The sequence below is a fragment of the Erpetoichthys calabaricus genome, chromosome 3, assembly GCF_900747795.2.
Source record: "Erpetoichthys calabaricus chromosome 3, fErpCal1.3, whole genome shotgun sequence".
NCBI lineage: Eukaryota > Metazoa > Chordata > Cladistia > Polypteriformes > Polypteridae > Erpetoichthys > Erpetoichthys calabaricus.
The window spans coordinates 123476917-123496629 of NC_041396.2; the positions used below are offsets into that span (position 1 = coordinate 123476917).

Genomic DNA, 19713 nt, shown 5'->3' on the forward strand with positions numbered 1-19713 from the left:
TTCGCTTTACTGGTAGAAGCAGGGACCTATAAATGCATTGCGCATATGCATTTCCTACTTATATATATATATATATATATATATATATATATATATATATATATATATATATATATATTATATATATATATATAATATCCATCCATCCAATTTTCCAACCCGCTGAATCCGAACACAGGGTCACGGGGGTCTGCTGGAGCCAATCCCAGCCCAACACAGGGCACAAGGCAGGGAACCAATCCTGGGCAGGGTTGCCAACCCACCGCAGGACTATATATATTATATATATATATATATATATATATATAAACAAAATCAGCTAGGGATCAGCAAACTACTTGCCAATTTTCCAAAACACATATTTTCAACAAATACCATCAGAATCTGATATGCTGACAGGTAAACTGGTGCATCATTACAACAAACAATATAAATATTGAAAGGTGTCATGTATTTATTTAATATGCTTAATTACCTGACCATAATCTATTTCCAATGGGTAAAACTTGTTGGGATACTTGGTGAACTTTGCTGAGTGCCATGCATTTCCAGTTTTCTCCTCATAAATGGACACAAATGCATCAACAGCAGAGTTCTTGTCAGAAAACTTATCTAGTTTGTTACCACCAATTGTTGTGCCAACTCGTCCCCATGATCTGAACACCCAATACCTGAAACAGATATCAATAACATTAGTAGATGAAACATATAAACAGATTTTTTTAAAACATAACAATGAAAATATGGTGCATATCTGGTACTTTCATTAAAATTCAATTAGCGGTTTGAAACTATTACAACCAGTATGTGTAGGACTAATCTTTACTATTTATTTAATAATATCTTTTAATATCTTACATATATTACTTTATTTTTTGAATCATGCACTCCTCCCTGACTATTGGTCACGTTGTTTGAAATTGGGTAACAAACCACATTAATGTAATCTACAGCTTCATAGCTCTTACTTTTACATTTTCTAAGGAACAAATGATACTTAAGTGAATGTGCTAACAAATGCAATATCAAAATGGATTGCTTGTGATTGTAGACCTTTAAGTATGGTTTAGGATGAAGGCTTTTTTGACACAATTAGACTGGCAAACTCAGACGTCGGACATGTGCTATGCAGATTGAGGATTTACTTAAGCATCAAAAATCAATAAAGATGGATCACCTGGAAATGCAAAGTTAGTGGCTTGACAAGTGACTACTGGACGTTATCTAGCAACCACAACTACCTCAGTATAACTGCGCAATACTTAGGCAGTTTGTGGACATTTAATTTACAAGAGTTGACACTTACAGAGGAGAGACATTTTGTGGAGGAATGTGCTAAACATTTTATTGATATCACATCGCTGTGAGATATACATAGCAAAGTGTCAACTGTAGGTAAGGACAAAGCAAGCAACATGACAGCTGCAGTCAGACTCATTACCCTCATTACCCAAGTACAAATGCCATGCGTTGCACAGTTTACAATGGTCCACCATAAGTGCTCTTCGGGACAATGGAGTTAATAGTGTGCTGCCAAATGTAAAAAAAGTTATTTGGACACTTCATTCCCTAGTCCAGCTAATGCAGTTGAACTAAGAAGGCACCAGTGAGAAATGAGACAAACAGAAGAGCCCTTCATTCAGGATTTACTCATGTGATAGAATTCTATATTGTCAATGTTTACATAACTGTTCAGAAATAAGAATGCCTGTGAGCGACCATCACCAATCAAAGAAGTCCTTCAGCAATTCTGGCCGTTGGTGAATTTGTAAAATTGAGATGCTTAAAAAACCTCTACAGCCTTACAAACAATAATTTCAAATTTTTGTCACCTTTCAATTAATGCTATCAGTTTCCACGTACATTTTAGGTTCTATTTTCTAAAATAAATACCATTACATTTCAGATGCTTAATGATAACTTAATCATTTTTCTAGTTTTATTAGTACAGTACACCCTAACATTCAAAAGTATGGAATCACAGAAATTTGTTTGTGAAAGAATTTATACTTCATTTGTATCTATCTACCATTGAACTGATTTAAAAATACAACAAAGAAATCACTAAGGTTGTTGGCTGTTGCTGCTTGAGATGACTGATGTGGTAATTTTTATGGAGATATGACCGCAAATCAACATTTTCAGGCTGTTATCTAGTGTCCACTGTATCGATGTTAAGCAAAGGAAAGGATGCTGGAGGACTGCTTGATGCCTTCTGTCAAGTATGGAAAAGAAAATGTCATGATGTGAGGTTGCTTTGATGATGGCAAGATGCAAGACTTACAAAGAATGCAATGAATAATGAACTACCACTTCATTTGAAATTATCATGCCATCTCTTGTGAACAGTACAGTTTTATGACATAAAAATCTTTTAAAAATACTGAATGTCATTTCTGACAAATTTAATAGTGTTATGGTTACTGTTATGATATTAATTATTTAAAAATCTAAGAATTTTCTCAGCAGTTCTAAAGTTTAAATCCTCGTGTATGCATGCATATCATATGAGTTATATGCTTTCATTACTGATAAATACAGGTGCTGGTCATAAAATTAGAATATCATGACAAAGTTGATTTATTTCAGTAATTCCATTCAAAAAGTGAAACTTGTATATTAGATTCATTCATTACACACAGACTGATGTATTTCAAATGTTTATTTCTTTTAATGTTGATGATTATAACTGACAACTAATGAAAGTCCCAAATTCAGTATCTCGGAAAATTAGAATATCAATTAAGACCAATGCAAAAAAAGGATTTTTAGAAATGTTGGCCAACTGAAAGGTATGAACATGAAAAGTATGAGCAGGTACAGCACTCAATATTTAGTTGGGCTCCTTTGGCCTGGATTACTGCAGCAATGCGGCGTGGCATGGAGTCGATCAGTCTGTGGCACTGCTCAGGTGTTACGAGAGCCCATGTTGCTCTGATAGTGGCCTTCAGCTCTTCTGAATTGTTGGGTCTGGCGTATTGCATCTTTCTCTTCACAATACCTCATAGATTTTCTATGGGGTTAAGGTCAGGCGAGTTTGCTGGCCAATCAAGAACAGAGATACCATGGTCCTTAAACCAGGTACTGGTAGCTTTGGCACTGTGTGCAGGTGCCAGGTCCTGTTGGAAAATGAAATCTGCATCTCCATAAAGTTCGTCAGCAGCAGGAAGCATGAAGTGCTCTAAAAACTTCCTGGTAGACGGCTGCGTTGACCTTGGACCTCAGAAAACACAATGGACCAACACCAGCAGATGACATGGCACCCCAAATAACTGAGTGTGAAAACTTTACACTGGACCTCACGCAACGTGGATTCTGTGCCTCTCCTCTCTTCCTCCAGACTCTGGGACCTTGATTTCCAAAGGAAATGCAAAATTTACTTTAATCAGAGAACATAACTTTGGACCACTCAGCAGCAGTCCAAAGGCAAGACGCTTCTGATGCTGTCTCTTGTCAAGAGTGGCTTGACACAAGGAATGCGACAGCTGAAACCCATGTCTTGCATACGTCTGTGCGTGGTGGTTCTTGAAGCACTGACTCCAGCTGCAGTCCACCCTTTGTGAATCTCCCCCACATTTTTGAATGGGTTTTGTTTCACAATCTTCTCCAGGGTGCGGTTATCCCTATTGCTTGTACACTTTTTTCTACCACATCTCGTCCTTCCCTTCGCCTCTCTATTAATGTGCTTGGACACAGAACTCTGTGAACAGCCAGCCTCTTTAGCAATGACCTTTTGTGTCTTGCCCTCCTTGTGCAAGGTGTCAATGGTCGTCTTTTGGACAACTGTCAAGTCAGCAGTCTTCCCCATGATTGTGTAGCCTACAGAACTAGACTGAGAGAACATTTAAAGGCTTTTGCAGGTGTTTTGAGTTAATTAGCTGATTAGAGTGTGGCACCAGGTGTCTTCAATATTGAACCTTTTCACAATATTCTACTTTTCCGAAATACTGAATTTGGGACTTTCATTAGTTGTCAGTTATAATCATCAACATTAAAAGAAATAAACATTTGAAATACATCAGTCTGTGTGTAATGAATGAATCTAATATACAAGTTTCACTTTTTGAATGGAATTACTGAAATAAATCAACTTTGTCATGATATTCTAATTTTATGACCAGCACCTGTAAGTAAAGCATAAAATAGGGTAGTACACTGAAATTACACCGGTTAAACAGGCACTAGACATTTTTGTGCATTCAGAATTCTGATGGCCTGTGGTATGAAACTTTTTCGCAGTCTTGCAGAAACAGAGAAAAAAACTTCAATATCTTTTGCCAAATGGCAGAAGACAAAAGAGTCTACGTAGCGGGAGAGAATGGTCTTTTCACAATATTACTGGCTCTGTTACAGCAGTGTTTGGTAAACATCTTTCAGGGGAGGTACAGGTGCACCGATAAACTTCTCAGCTGCTTTCACTATCCACTGCATTGTGCTGCTGTTCGAAAAACATTATAGTTCCCATACCAGATAGCAGCAGCATTTGGCCCATGATTCAAAGACCTGAATTGCCCCACAAATCAGAGGGGGAGAAGGTTTGGGTGAGTAAAGGAGAGACTGCAAAATACCACTCCCCAGACAGGAGATATGTCATCACCTAAAAGGAAAAGGTCCCTCTTGGTCTGTTTGTCTAACTCAGAAGATGACACAGATAAAAATGCAAACACATCTTTGGACTGTTACAAAGCAGAGCCCATTATTTAGAATGAGGGCTGTCTATTTCAGTGGTAGGCAAAGCATTCAGGTACTTCTGAGAATTTAGTACATCTGGCACAAATATACTTAGAATCTCCGGCCTAATCTGCCCCGTGTGAGCAGGCTAAGTTACTGTGCGGTCACACTGTACAGAAAAAAAGGGCTACACTTTCTGCTCAAATTGCGGTTAGACTTGTTTGTGTAAGCAACTGGCACAGTAACAAGAAATCACTTACGTTTATATTTTTTGGCAAATTCTGATTTGTGAAAGTGTAATTGTTACAGCTGAATTGATTGATGATCTATTGTAGTGGATTTGTTATAGCTTTGTTTTAAGGGAAGTGGACTACAGGTAAAATTCCATTACAAGGAACTGCCAGGGACCTAAAAAATATTTTGTTGTAATGAAAATTTCGTAGTAATGAAATTCTATATTTGTTACTATAGTGCTTTCTTTAACTTGCATCCAGGCGTTTGCAATCATTTCAATAGCTTCTTTCGAGTTAATTTTAATCTTCTCCTATCTACAAGTCATTCTGATGAGAATTTTTCTCAGCATTTCTTTGCGAAAATACACTTTCAGGGTGCGAATGATGCCCAAATCCAATGGCTGAAGCACTGCTGTGCAATTTGGTGGGAGGAATTCAATGTGAACATTATCTAAATGTGGAAGCATGTTGTATCAGCACAGTTATCAATCAGAAGCTGAATCATCCTTTTCTTCTTCTTCATATTGTGAGGTTTCTGAACTCTTTTGGGAACAATCCCAGCACCCACACTCTAAATGGGGCGACACGCCGAAATGCATCCCAAAGTGCGATTGTCGAGTCTGTGGAAGACTGTTTGCCCAGGGCAGGGCAACAGCAGGCTCACAGCGGCGCAGTGAGGCGCCACAGAAGCAAATCATAAAAGATCATGGTCATGCTGTAAGTCCCTGTCTTTCACCCCAAAACACAAGGCCGAGTCTCAGTACTTTAGGAAAACCAGCTTTTATTCAGCTTGAAACAGGAACAGCTCAGTTACTTTATTGTAGCATGATCTGCCAATCTCCTATACACAGACACAGTAGGGTTGTGGCCAGGTTAGTGGCCAAGTAATACTGTTCCCTGCATTTACAATGTTCCTTGCATTACCCATCAAGATCTTTTCTGTTTGCTTCGGTAGCGAGCCGCAGCAGAGCTGTAAGCCTGCTGTTGCCCCAGCAATGGATAAATTGTCTTCCACGGATGCGGTGATTGCACTTGGGGAAGCTCTTCGGCGTGTTGTCATTTTCTTGAATGAGTGCCACATTAATAGGAATGTTTCTTGAACAAGCATCACTGAACCACATAAAAACAGCTTTTTCAACGTCTTCAAATGCAGCAGGTTTGCAACCCGAGATTTTTCATCATTTGTTTGCTCGGTGTTGCAAGAAAGTTGACCATGTCAATGGCGAAATTCCAAATTCACTGACAACATCTTTTTTTCTTTTTGCCAGAATCAAGAGCCGCAAAATTTTTTTTTTTTTCTAATATGAACTGTTATCGTTTATTCGTGCCTGTCATTTCTATAGGAGGGTGACAATGAGTTAAATTCCAATGGATGTTTTTCAAATGTTGACGAGCAATAAGTAAAAGGTATTGCTGAAAACCACCGAAAACAAGCAGCAAAAAAACAGTACGAGGAAAGTTTGAAGAAACAAAAAAAAAACTTTACAATGTTTCGGTTTGGGGATCGTTGCGCACAACTGAGTTGCGACCACAGAACTAACTACTCTGTGGATGATTCATTCAGGCATTTCATGGTCTCTTGGGCACTTCGTTGTAATGAAAGTATCTGCTGAATGTATTTTGTAGTAACGAGATTTCTATAGACTTGTGTCATATAGGAAAACTATCGAGACCATAAAATTACTTTGATGTAATGAACATCCATCCATCCATTTTCCAACCCAGCTGAATCCGAACACAGGGTCACGGGGGTCTGCTGGAGCCAATCCCAGCCAAACACAGGGCACAAGGCAGGGAACCAATCCCGGGCAGGGGTGCCAACCCACCGCAGGACATACACAAACACACCCACACACCAAGCACACACTAGGGCCAATTTAGAATCACCAATCCACCTAACCTGCATGTCTTTGGACCGTGGGAGGAAACCGGAGCGCCCGGAGGAAACCCACGCAGACACGGGGAGAACATGCAAACTCCACGCAGGGTGGACCCGGGAAGCGAACCCGGGTCTCCTAACTGCGAGGGCAGCAGCGCTACCACTGCGCCACCATGCCGCCCATGTAATGAACATTTTGTTGTAAAGATATTTGTTGTAACAGAATTTTATCTGTATTTCAGTAAACTATTAATTTAAATTTTGGATATTTTTGTTTGAAAATGATTTGGCAGTTTTGTCATAGTCCAGCACAAGAACATAAGATTCTTAGTCAAATAAGTTAATGTTAATTTAAGATTTATTTAAATTGTAAAGTTGCTTTATTTTAACGAAGCCAAATGTATTAAAATGAGGATTTGCAAGTTATTAACTTCAATTTAATTTTTCTGTTTGCAATAAATTTCTATACTGCATATACTATATAATACTATGATATAGATTATACTATAGAATAACCTTTAAGTCATTTTTTCAGTGGTATTACAACATGACTGCGACTGATTGCATGATTACACATCAAGGTCTGCGATTAATTGTACGATTAATCACCAATGTCTGCGGTTAATCACAATTTAAAAAACTGATTGTTTCCTAGCCCTGTTTCTTCAAAATACTCTGGTAATTATTTACAAACCATTTCATAAATGAATTTTTTATATTTCGTATTTCAAAATACCATAGCAATGGTGCCATAGTAATAACCTTGAAGTACAATAATTAAATTGTAGGCATAACAACATTTTAAATTAAGATAGATATTTTCTAGTATTCTTGATTATCTAAACTACTAGGGGGCTTCACCCCCTGCTTGCTTCGCTAGCCAACCCTCCAGCCTGTGCTACGCAACAGCCACTTCGTGTCTCTGCCACTCATATATGTGGATTTCACTTTCGCGATCTTTACTATCAGTTTTATGAGACTTTCAAATTTTAGTACTTTCATAATCTCTAACCTGCTCTGCATGTGTATTGCGCCAACATTTTTGAACCTCTTTATGGCATTCTACGTTGTCTTCTACTCTTTGTCTTTTATTTCCGACCTCGCTTGGAGCTAAGAGCGCAGGAACTCTGTCTGACAATAGCATTCACACGAATGAGAAGTGAGTGGACCGTGGGCACGCCAACCACTTTGTGTCTCTGCCGTTCGCGTATGTGGATTTTACTTTCACCAAACACCAAATCTTTTAATTCTCTGGGATACTCTTCATTGGGAAGAAACACTACTTTTCCCTGATGGCAACACAAATAGGACAATCTACAAGTCTCCAACTTAAAGTTTAAAGCCGAATAATATCTAAATACTTCTGTCATATCACCTATGTCCATATATTCAATCTCTTTTCACTGTTCCGTTATTTCACAGAGTAATAATTTCCGTTTGTTAGCGCTAATGCGATCTTTACTATCATTTTTTTGAGACTTCCAAATTTTAGTACTTTCATTAAAGACGTTCTACTTTGTCTTCTACTCTGTCTTTTCTTCTTCTACTGTCTGTCTTTTATTTCCGCACCCTCTGGACTGGTTAGGTTTTCACTTCATCTTTTAGCACAAAGTGTCGTCTTGCAGGACATGAAATTATCTCTCTGAAAATATCTCATCTCGACTCTCTGAAAAAATCCCGTCCCAAGATTTTTTTTATATAATAGAGAGAAATGATTAACTTAGTCAACCTTGGTCCCAATTAAATAGATTTTTCCAATGTTTAACTGTATTTTTAACCTCCTTAGTGTTAGTACCGAGCATCACTTGGGCTGTAAAAACAGTACTAAAGGCATTATTCCCGAGCATTTCTCAGGTAACCATTGACGTGTCTCGCATGAGGTTTAGACCAGAGGATTACTCGGGTTTTAAAAGTGTCAAAAGTGTTAGTGTCAAGCCATTCAGCACAACAAAGCTCACCAGTCCTTTTCACTTAATTCTTCCAAAATAACCTCAATTCAGATTGAGTAGAATAAATGGAGAAGTAAACCCTGTAACTCAGCAATGAAAGCACTGGTTTCCTTCAAAACTGCATTGCAAGTATATTGAGATCTGGGCAATGTAACTATGAATGTGGCCTTTTTAGCCACATACAGTATTCAATAAGCAGACATCAGTTCTAGGACCATATCCATGTAAAGTCAGAATTTTGAATTAACATTTTATTATGCAGTAGTTAAATTATAAGCATGTATTCCAAAGAGTAAGTGTGTGAATTAACAGACAACATAAAAAGATTTAACTATTAAAAATCTGTGTAAAAAAACAAAGGAAAAGCATACTTACCTCTTTTTACTATCATCTTCTAGGAGTTGAAGCTTATAGTAAGAATTAGTTCCTCTGCTTATATCCACTAGTCCTAAAGTGGCACTGAAAATTTTTCCATTTTGATCAAGAACATGGGCACACTTTTCTAGTCCTAAAAAGAAGGGGGTGGATTTAAAAGAAAACTGACATTTAGACAAATTAAAGTGTTGTACAGTAGCGGGGAAAAAAATCTAAATTTTCTAGCACTTACAATTATATGTTATAAAAACATAGTTCTACTATTTAATTCACTTAAGAAGCAGGTGGTTTTGATACTCAAAATAAGTGAATAAGTATAAGGTAAGACAGCAACCATTAAGCTTTGTTTTTTTTCTCAAACAATTGTAATAAATGTAGAACACTAAAAAAAAGAAAACAGATTTTGTAGCTATTTTCAGTCTGTTGTGAGATGTCAGAAACTGATACTGTAGAATGCACATCTGCTTTATTAATTCATAATTAACATTTCACCTTTTCAATTTACACAACACATCCATTCATAATTATTGAGTTACTACCAGAGTCAGGATCCACTGCAGCGCCTCCCTTTAAAGTTAGTTTCATTTTTTTTGATTTGCTGGAGCCTGTAAGGAAAAAAAAATGTTAACCAAATTTCGTATCACATTTGTTTTAGTAACAAGCTAGGACAAATTTTTGATTATTATGACTACTTGCTTTAGAAATCTTGGCTCCAATAAAAGCAAGTTAAGTTGTTTTTCAGTTTATACATATTATGTTTTACAACATGCAGCTTCTTGACTCTAACTGACTAAAATTATTTAATCTTCTCAGATTATCAGCATTCAACTGTAGCTGTATCCACTATTTACACAATAAGGATTTATCAATGAGTACCGCAAAATCATGAAGATTATATCTTGATGTGAACACAGGACACTTTTAGCATTGCTAAGAACTTAAAAATCAAATCAGCTGTTTTATCATGGGACAGCATCTTCGTCTATTAACATTATACTTTTTTTAATTGGTGGTTAGCATTTGCAATCAATTTACTTTAACAGCTATACATACACACTTTTATATATAAATAAATATATATATATATATATATATATAAATAAATATATATAAACATATATATAAATATATATAAACATATATATAAATATTTATATATATGTCTGTTTGAATTTAACACAAATGAACATTTATAACCAGCATGATCATGCAGTATGCAACACTTTCATTTCTTGACTTTGTTTCTTCTTGTATGCTTTCTCTGTAAATGATGGGGTTTACAAAGACAATGTAGAGCTATTTCTAAAATAACTACTGTAATGTCACAATGTATTCTATTAATGTCTTGGCATTCTTTCCTTCCATAGTACTTTCATACCCAATGCTCAAAAACTCTAGGATGAGAAAGACAAAAGAAAAGTGAAAGAACTGACATTCATTAATTTAACTTATTTACAACCTTCATCCTCCTTTATTTTCCCAGAGCTCTTCCCTGTCAGTGTACCAGTGGATTTTGTTACTATCACAGGAGTTTCCTGTTTGACTTCAGCTCCCCAGGGCGAGATGGCATGAAGGGACAGTAGCTCTTGAACTGCCTTGCCAGACGTTTTTACATCAGACAAAAACTCCTCAACAAGCACACGAACATTGGCTGCCTTTACTTCTTCCATCTTCTTGGACAACTTCCGTACTTCCTCTGGTAAAATCAAACATCAGTTATATTTTTTAACTAATCTCAGCATAAAATAAGCAGATACAAAGGGATATGTTATTTCATACAGTATTTGACTCTATTGTAAATGCAAATAAAAAAATGTAGTAATTCTTAAATTTACTTTTGACTTTCTGTGGTGGGCTGGCGCCCTGCCCAGGATTTGTTCCTGCCTTGCGCCCTGTGTTGTGTGGGATTGCCTCCAACGGACCCCCGTGACCTTGTGTTAGGATTTAGCAGGTTGGACAATGACTGACTGACTTTTAATTCATTGAAGACAGTATGAACCCAACATATTTCATGTTTTGTCTGGTCAACTTAATTTCTTTTGTTAATATACATTTATTCCTGCAACACATTCCAAAAAAAGTTGGGACGGTAAAGCATTCATCACTTTGCAAAGTCACCATTCCTTCTCACAACACATAAAAAAAAATTGGCACTAAGGAAACCAAGTGATGAAGTGCTTCAGGTGTTATTTTGTTCCATTCTTCCTGCAAACACGTCTTAACTAATGCAACTATACGGGGTCGTCATTGTAGTTTTCATTTCAAAATTCTCCAAACATTCTCTATTGGGGACAGGTCAGGACTGTAGGCAGGCCAGTCCAGTACCTGTACCCTCTTCTTCTGCAGCCATACTGTAATTTGTGCAGAATGAGTTTTGCATTGTCTTGCTGAAAAATACATGGATGTCCCTGGAAAAGATATCATCTTAAAGGCAGTATATGTTGCTCTAAAATCTATGTACTTTTCTGCATTAATGCTGTCATCATAGAAGTATAACTTACCTTTTGCAAGGGCACTGACACAAGTCAATTCAATGACAGACCCTGGCTTTTGGACTTAATAATAATGTCTGGATAACATGGCATCCATTTTTTCCAAAAAAGATCTGGAATACTGATTCATCTGACCACAATACAGGTTTCCACTGTGTGATGTCCTAGATGCCTCTGAGCCCAGAGAAGTTAATGCCACTTCTGGACATAGTTAACATAAGCCTTCTTTTTTACACAGTAAAGTTTTAAGTGGGTTCTTAGGTTCATACTATTTGCAATGAAAGTCAAAAGTTAACAAAAATAAAATAAAAGTCAAAGTTAATTTAAGAATCACTGCTTTTTAATTATTTGCATTTTCCATAACATCCCAACATTTTCTGATTTGGGGTTGTAGATTGAAGCCATCTCTTTTGGCTTAGCTGTGAACCTCTTACATCTCTGAGATATGCAGCAGTTCTTTTGTTACACAAGTCTGCATGATACTATACAGAAGAATTTCACACTTTTGTTATATTTGTAATAATCAAAATGACTTAAAAAGATGTTTCAAAATAAACATACGAGTACAACCTGAGAACTAACACAAAATAACTACTGAAGGCTAAATACTGTATGTATTTGTACGTATTGTGGCAGGTCACTCAGAGTATTTTAAAGGACAGTTTCTCACCCGGGCTGACCGAGTGCAGCTCCCTTGGATTCCAGCATGGTTAGGGGGGCACATGGACATTTCCTGGGCCTTATTTTGCCATACTTCCGCCACACCCGAAAGTGTGGCCAGAAGAAGCTTGTTGGGAACCTGGCGCCCTGTTGTGTGTGGCAAATTGTTGTCCTGCCTGTCTGTGTACGGGCTGGCTTCACAATATGTATCATGCCATGTACTGCAGTCGTATGGTAGTACGATGGCATGTAGCATAAACCGCTTCGTAAAGTGCTTTGTTACAATGAAAACTTTCAAAGAATAATTAACTAAAAAACGTAAGTAAATCAACACTGTTAAACTTCTCACACAATTTTCTGCTTACTCTTTGTACTGATACATATTGTGGCTTTGTTGGCTGTGCCAGTTAACTTTCCTCCAAGATCCTCAATTACAGATTTAATCTCTTCTTTGCTCTTCACCAGTTTGCCAATACAAATGACCATCATATTAGTTAGAGGTTTGTCTATTAAAAAAAAAAAAAGATATCAAAACATTTTAAACGTAATATCTAATTCAAACTAAAGTATTTAATCTCTTTATCAAGAGTCATCTGGCTAAATTACTACCTGAAAACATTAAAATAACAAAAACAAGAAGCCTCAGCTATTTAACATTTTAGAATCTAAATGTCCCCCTTGGATTTGTTAAAAAATACTTCCATCAAATCTCAGGATGAAAAAAACCTTAAGTGAAGATGCTTTGTGTCTGTTAATCACCATGTAAGGTCATGAAAACTGACATTGAAGAGATCCTGGAAAACTACTTGACAACTTCTTAAATATAGGAAAGATGTTACCTAAACTGCTCTCAAGAAAAGGTTAGGAAATGTTGAACTCATCTGGGGATATAACTGGGAGGTGAAAGGAGTAGCTGAAGAAAATTCTAAATCTGGTAGATACATCCTCAGAGGGGCACATTGGTAACGTCAGTCTCTGTGGCTTGAACTGCTGCAGAGATTTAAAAGTTCCATAGTGGCAAGGGCGTGGCAGTGAATGGAACCTTACTAGAAATGCTAAAAGCACTGGATATTTTAAGGGCATTTTAGCTAACAAGCATCTTCAATATTGTCTGGAACACACTGCCCCAATAGGGTCAGACTGTACTGGTGGTCCCCATTTTTTAAAAGTGGGCCAAGTAGTTGTGTGTTCAAATGTTTTTCTAGTTTTAAAGTCTTTTAAAGTTTTACATTTATTTAGTTTTCTACCATTTTGTAATTTCAGTTTTCATTCTTTTTTGTTCTAATTTACTTTTATTTTTTCAGCAATTAATATTCTTTGTTTATGTCCCACCAAAAATGTCCACACGGGCAGAGTTTTAACCAAGTGCATTCAAGCAGGAAAAAAAGAGCCATGAACAGTTATCACAATTTTTGAACAATTACTGTACATGTAGAGATACAAAAATAGAAATTACAATCACACACAGTTATAAGGAACAATGAATAGAATAAGAGCGGATTTTGTTATCAGTTTTACAGTCAAGAGCTGGAGGACATCATCAATTTAATAGGTATTCATTTACTGTTCATTTCAGATGTAACAATCCCAGCCTGATTTCCGGAGATACAAAGTAAATGGGCAAGACAGAGTCATCTCATTCAGAGGCGCAAACTCTTTCAAGTCTTTTTTAGTTTTCATTTTAGTATGATATATCAAGAATGCTGTCTGCAATGAAACAGATCATTTTAGTATTTTACCACTGATGAGCCCTGCAATGTTAGACAAAAGACAGTTCCCAGCACACACATGCAACACCACTGTTTATTTCAATACAGCATATTTGGTACATAACTTGTGTTTAAATAAACTGAACAGGATGACATACTTCAGAATTAAAAGTGCTGATGAGCTCCAAAGCACAGCATGTCATGATCCCCTGTTAAAAACTTCACAATAGTGTGGAATTCTAAATATATTAGGATTATTTCAGTCCATCCATTTTCTAATGATGAAGTGCTATGACACCACACTGCCCACATTGAAACATCAGTACTAATAAAAGTGATTAAAACTAAACAAATACATGTAATGTCAGCTCAGTTGCTAACAATGAATACATGCTATGAATCTGCTTAATATTTCACTACACAGGTACTATCAACACACTAGTAATACCTGTGAAAGTATAAAGGTTAATTTGCTGAAATCCCCAACTTCTTTGATGTATAAATACTGAAATACTGACTGAATTTAAAGCAGGGGAGTGGCTATTTGATCTTGACAAATCCTCCATGGCTCTAAGTTCCTAACTATTTAGCTGTAGCTTACAAAGTAAGGTGAGGCCTATTTTAATTTAAGAATCTTCTCATTCAAATTTAGCGACTGAAATTGCTAACAACGGGCCATCTGTGTCCAATAAAATCCATTCATTCACAAGTGATGAGGCTTTAGTATTCACTCTCAATTATAGATAGGAAAACTGACTGATGGATGACATGACCAAATAAATCCACAGACTCAGAAATGAAAATCAATTCTTGTTCCAAACCAAATTTTCAGTACAACTGCATGGTCTTAAACAACATTTGATAAATATACTAGCAACTGCACACTCACATGTATATTAGGCACAAAGCCAACTTTGGTGAAAATAAAAATAAAAATTACAAAAATTAGTTTAGTTTTGTTTATATTTCTCATTGTCATTAAGTTCTAGATTACAGACATTTGGTCATTTTCATTTTTGTTTTATTTAATGAAAAAGAGGATGTGGAAAAAAAGAAGATGGCAAAATTGGATGCTATCAGGAAAAATCTTCTTCATGTGGCACTCTCTTCAAGGACATTTAGCCATAGGCTCATTCCACCACAGTGTGCTACGAATCACTTCTGGGGGTCTTATCTGCTCGCTGCTATCAGGCAATTCAATGCTTTCACCTAATGTATTAGTTAAGTTCATTTTTATTTGCGTCTAAATTTCCCCTTGAGATTAATAAACTTTATCTAATTTAATCCTACATAAATGAAGTAGCTGACAGAAAGTAAACGAGTGCTTAGCAGTCTGTACTTATCTGACTAAATAAAACACTACCCAGAAAAGCTTTTAAAGAAAAACAGTTGCTTAGTATCATCTCATACTTTTTTCTAGCAGTGTACATGGAGCAACATAGGCCACTAGACTGCACTGTTACAATTTATTACTTATTATAGCTCTCATCCAATAGTAATACATTGGTCATTCAATTAAATATTTGTAGTCCAGATAGCCTGTTTCAAACAATTATTTAGCATATAATTAAAAATAAAATGCAAGCTTTACATTGTTAAAAGAAAAAAAAAAGTCCCATGGAATGAAAAATATTCTTGAGTTGCATATCTTTTTATATACATACAGACATACACATATGTACATACATATATACAGTACATATATATATATATATATATATATATATATATATATATATATATATATACACATACACACATATATATATATATATATACATATCTATATATATATCTATATATATATATATATATACACATACACATACACACATATATATATACATATCTATATACATATCTATATATATATATATATATATATATATATATACAAAAATATATAAATATATATATATATATATATATATATACACACACACACACATATATATATATATATCTATACTAATAAAAGGCAAAGCCCTCACTGACTGACTGACTGACTGACTGACTGACTGACTCATCACTAATTCTCCAACTTCCCGTGTAGGTAGAAGGTTGAAATTTGGCAGGCTCATTCCTTACAGCTTACTTACAAAAGTTAGGCAGGTTTCATTTCGAAATTCTACGCGTAATGGTCATAAATGGAACCTGTTTTTTGTCCATATACTCTAATGGAGGAGGCGGAGTCACGTATCGCGTCATCACGTATAACGCCTCCTACGTAATCACGTGAACTGAAAACGAGGAAGAGATTTACAGCACGAGTCAAACGCGGGAACAAAGGTAAATGACGTTAATTGTTGAGTGTCTTTTAATACTGTGTAAGCATACAGTATTAACACATGTGCAATTAAACATGTGCGTTTACGGGGTGATCTCTCAGGCTTAACTCTTTTAGGGCTAATTTTTTTTTTGTTTCGTTTCTCCCAGGGCTGAATATATTTCCAAAAAATAACATTTTTTAAAAAAGAACACAAAGCAATTGTTTAACATATCAAATCAACAAAAAATATTTACTTTTGACAAATGTTACTGTCTTGCATGTTGTATGAGCCTGCATACTCTATGATTTCACATGCATATCACATACATTTTACACAGCAAAGTCTGATCTCGCTCAAAGCAGCCAATTTCAGTCATTGCTACATTGCACTCCTTACAATATGTGTTGCTTTGGTGCCTATTTTTCAATTGCCTGTTGCTGCACTTTCTAACATATATTGTTAGTGTGTACTGTAGAGAGACAAGTCACCCATTTGCCATCGTGCCATGCCACTGCCACCAAGTTTTCTACCTGCATGAAAACCGTATTGTCACCTCTTTTCATCTTCTGAAACTTTATGAACTTTATGTATGGCATTATAGTCTGGCTCACCCCATGGGATTTGCTTCTGTTTATTACAGAAGTGAATAAAACTTTGCAGCAGCATGTACCTAACCCACCAGGGGACAAAACACGTTTGGACCAATGCTCCCTGAAGTTATATCACCAGTTCTGTCCCATCTCTATTTGTAATGCCACAGCGCGCTTCATCTCGTCTTTTGTTGTGGGTTTCCACTTTGAAAAACGAGAATGCGATGCAAACGCAGCCCGCGATTCAAAAAAAATCTCTGCCTACCTGTTTGTCTCGTTTGACAGTAGCTGAAAAGCAGCATCAGGAGAGAGCAGCCTGAAGTACAGCAGCTGGTGATCTGTCGTGTCCAAAAGCAAGCCATGCCGTCTTGTAAGCTCCGGTAGCCAGATCGGCTCTCAACGGATCAATGTCTGTGTATTTATCCCATGCGAACCTTGCCGTAGATGCATCGGCTGCGCGAAGGCACTCAACTGGCAGCAGATCCGCTGGCGCGGCATCGGCTGGTGTCTGATCAACTGATGCCTGCTTCTAACTCTCTTGCTCGATCTCCTGATCACTGCCAATAAAGTCCGATTCTGAAAAATCAAGAGTCCGACTCCGCGATAATGTGCAAAACAACGTCTGCCAAGTGTTTTCTTTTCTGCACTTTCTTCGCTGCCTTTTCACAAGTCGGTGCCATCTTGCCTTAGTTTACATTTCGCAACTCACGCACACGCAATGTTTATTTGCCGAGTCAACGAGTCTAGCATTCCTCCAAGCACAGAGGGAATGCCTGTGACATGACAGTGAGATTTGTCGCCATTAACAGCTGATTGTCGCCCCCTATCCCTAGATGTCAACTTTTGTCGACATTCGCCTTCAACCCCTCCTGTCGACAAAAGTCGACATCCGCCCTAAAAGAGTTAAAAGCTCGCCTTTTATTAAAAAGGTAAATGCAAACTCTTTTCATTCTGAAGGGCACAAACCACGTTAGATTTCAGCCGTTAAACGCGCAAAAATGTCGGTACACCAGATAAATAAGCGCAACATATTATCAGTTGTATTGTATGCTTACAATACATATAGAAATGTGTTAATCGTTAACTAATATTATGGGGATGGTGTTTTTCGACTCGTGCCTTGATTTAAATGATTGCATGTCTTGGTGGGTTTGCGTAGCTTATTGTCAATATCTTTACACCTCTTTTTAAGACTTAATTTAAAAAGGTTTTCTTTTCTTCTTAATTAAAATTTAAAAGCAATACTTCACCGCCGCGAAGCCCCTCTAGCACTGACGTCCGAGGTTCGATTACCGTAAGCGAGTGCAGTGAGTGTGTACGCCTGATGAGCCAAGAATAAGGGGGAAAGATGTGTCACGTACTCCTTGCATTATTTGACAGTAAACTATTTTCATCCATTCTATGATCTGCTTCTCACAACTGAAGGCACCGTGGCTGATTTTACCTGACTTGCTGGCCAACCATAAGCGTTACCTGGTAGGTAACCACCCACTCACTTCACTCCCTTACGGGAATCGAACCTCGGACGTCAGCGCTAGAGGCGAAGCCCCTAAAATTGCGCCACAGCGTGTGGTTCGTTTATTTGACAGCATGTAGATCGGGGTAATTACATTCACGGCATTCGTAGTTTGATTCACAATCTGATTGTATGGGTGGTTACCTACCAGGTAACGCTTATGGTTAGCCAGCAAGTCAGCTCGAAGTGATCACTCGAGTGAAGGCAGCTTCACAAAAAAACAGATCCTTAACAAACTGTTATTGGTATATTTTCCCTCAATTTTAAAAGGTTTTCTTTTCTTCTTAATAAAACTTTTAAAAGCAGTACTTCGCCGGTTCGAAGCGCGGGGATTTGAGCGACTGACGCATACACACATATTCATGAGTGCAGGTACTTCGGAAAGAAAGCACTGTGTAAACCTAAAGTTTAAATTAAGTTCATAGACCTAAAAAAGGTTGCCATTGATTTGAGGCAAGATTGCTTTTCTCCTGTACAACTATACGTTGCATTCTTAACAGTAAGCTTGCACGGCTTGGTCATATTACAACCGGAGTGCTGAACTGACAATGTGGTATACAAAGAGAACTATAACAATCGTAATAAACGAACAAAAAAAAAAAAGCGAAGAACCCTTGGATTTAATAAAAAGGCTCCTTCCTTGGCGAAGCAAGGAAAAAGGAAGACCTTATATGGCGTTCGTTTATAAAACAGCGGAAAAGCTGTGTTAAGGCTGCTTCACAAAAAAACAGATCCTTAACAAATTGTTATTGGGATATTTTCCCTCAATTTAAAAAGCTTTTCTTCTTAATAAAAATTTAAAAGCAGTACTTTGCGGGGATTTAGATATAGATATATAGATCTATATATATATATATATATATATTTATATGTATATAGAGATATAGATATATATAGATATAGATATACATATATAGATATATATATATATGTATGTATGTCTATATATATATATATATATATATATGTAAGCTTATAAGTACTACCTTACTTCTCTTTAAGAAAAGAAGATGTAATGATACTTGATTTAAACGATTCCATGTCTTGGTGGGTTTGCGTAGCTTATTGTCAATATCTTTACACCTGTTTTTAAGACTTATTGACCGAAGCAGGCTTTCACGAAAAAAGTTAGGGCTTTGCTACAGGATACACCCTCCACAAGTTAAGGAAGTAAAAATAAAAGTATATATTTCTGTTTTATTTAAACCTTTTAAGTTAGTATGCATAGCCCCATTTGGCTGTTATAGTTTTTTTTTTTTTCTTTTTTCAGTAATATTTAATCTCCTTAAAGAAAAAGAACATATGCATTTTACTTTTTTTGTATCTCTTTAGTAATATTTTAGTGTAAAAGGATAACCAGTATTTAAAC

General features: G+C 36.6%; 1 protein-coding gene across 2 annotated transcripts in view; it reads right to left on the reverse strand.

Moving 5' to 3' along the window:
- Positions 1–19713, reverse strand: part of parp1 (poly (ADP-ribose) polymerase 1) — a 110987-nt gene that overhangs the window by 59718 nt on the left and 31556 nt on the right. For both annotated transcript variants that reach the window (XM_051924250.1, XM_051924251.1), the window contains exons 5-9: positions 12625–12765; positions 10567–10803; positions 9647–9712; positions 9108–9240; positions 476–671 (exon numbers count right to left, since the gene is read on the reverse strand). In XM_051924250.1, the coding sequence (XP_051780210.1) occupies positions 476–671; positions 9108–9240; positions 9647–9712; positions 10567–10803; positions 12625–12765 (773 nt within the window). The remainder of the gene's footprint in view (positions 1–475; positions 672–9107; positions 9241–9646; positions 9713–10566; positions 10804–12624; positions 12766–19713) is intronic.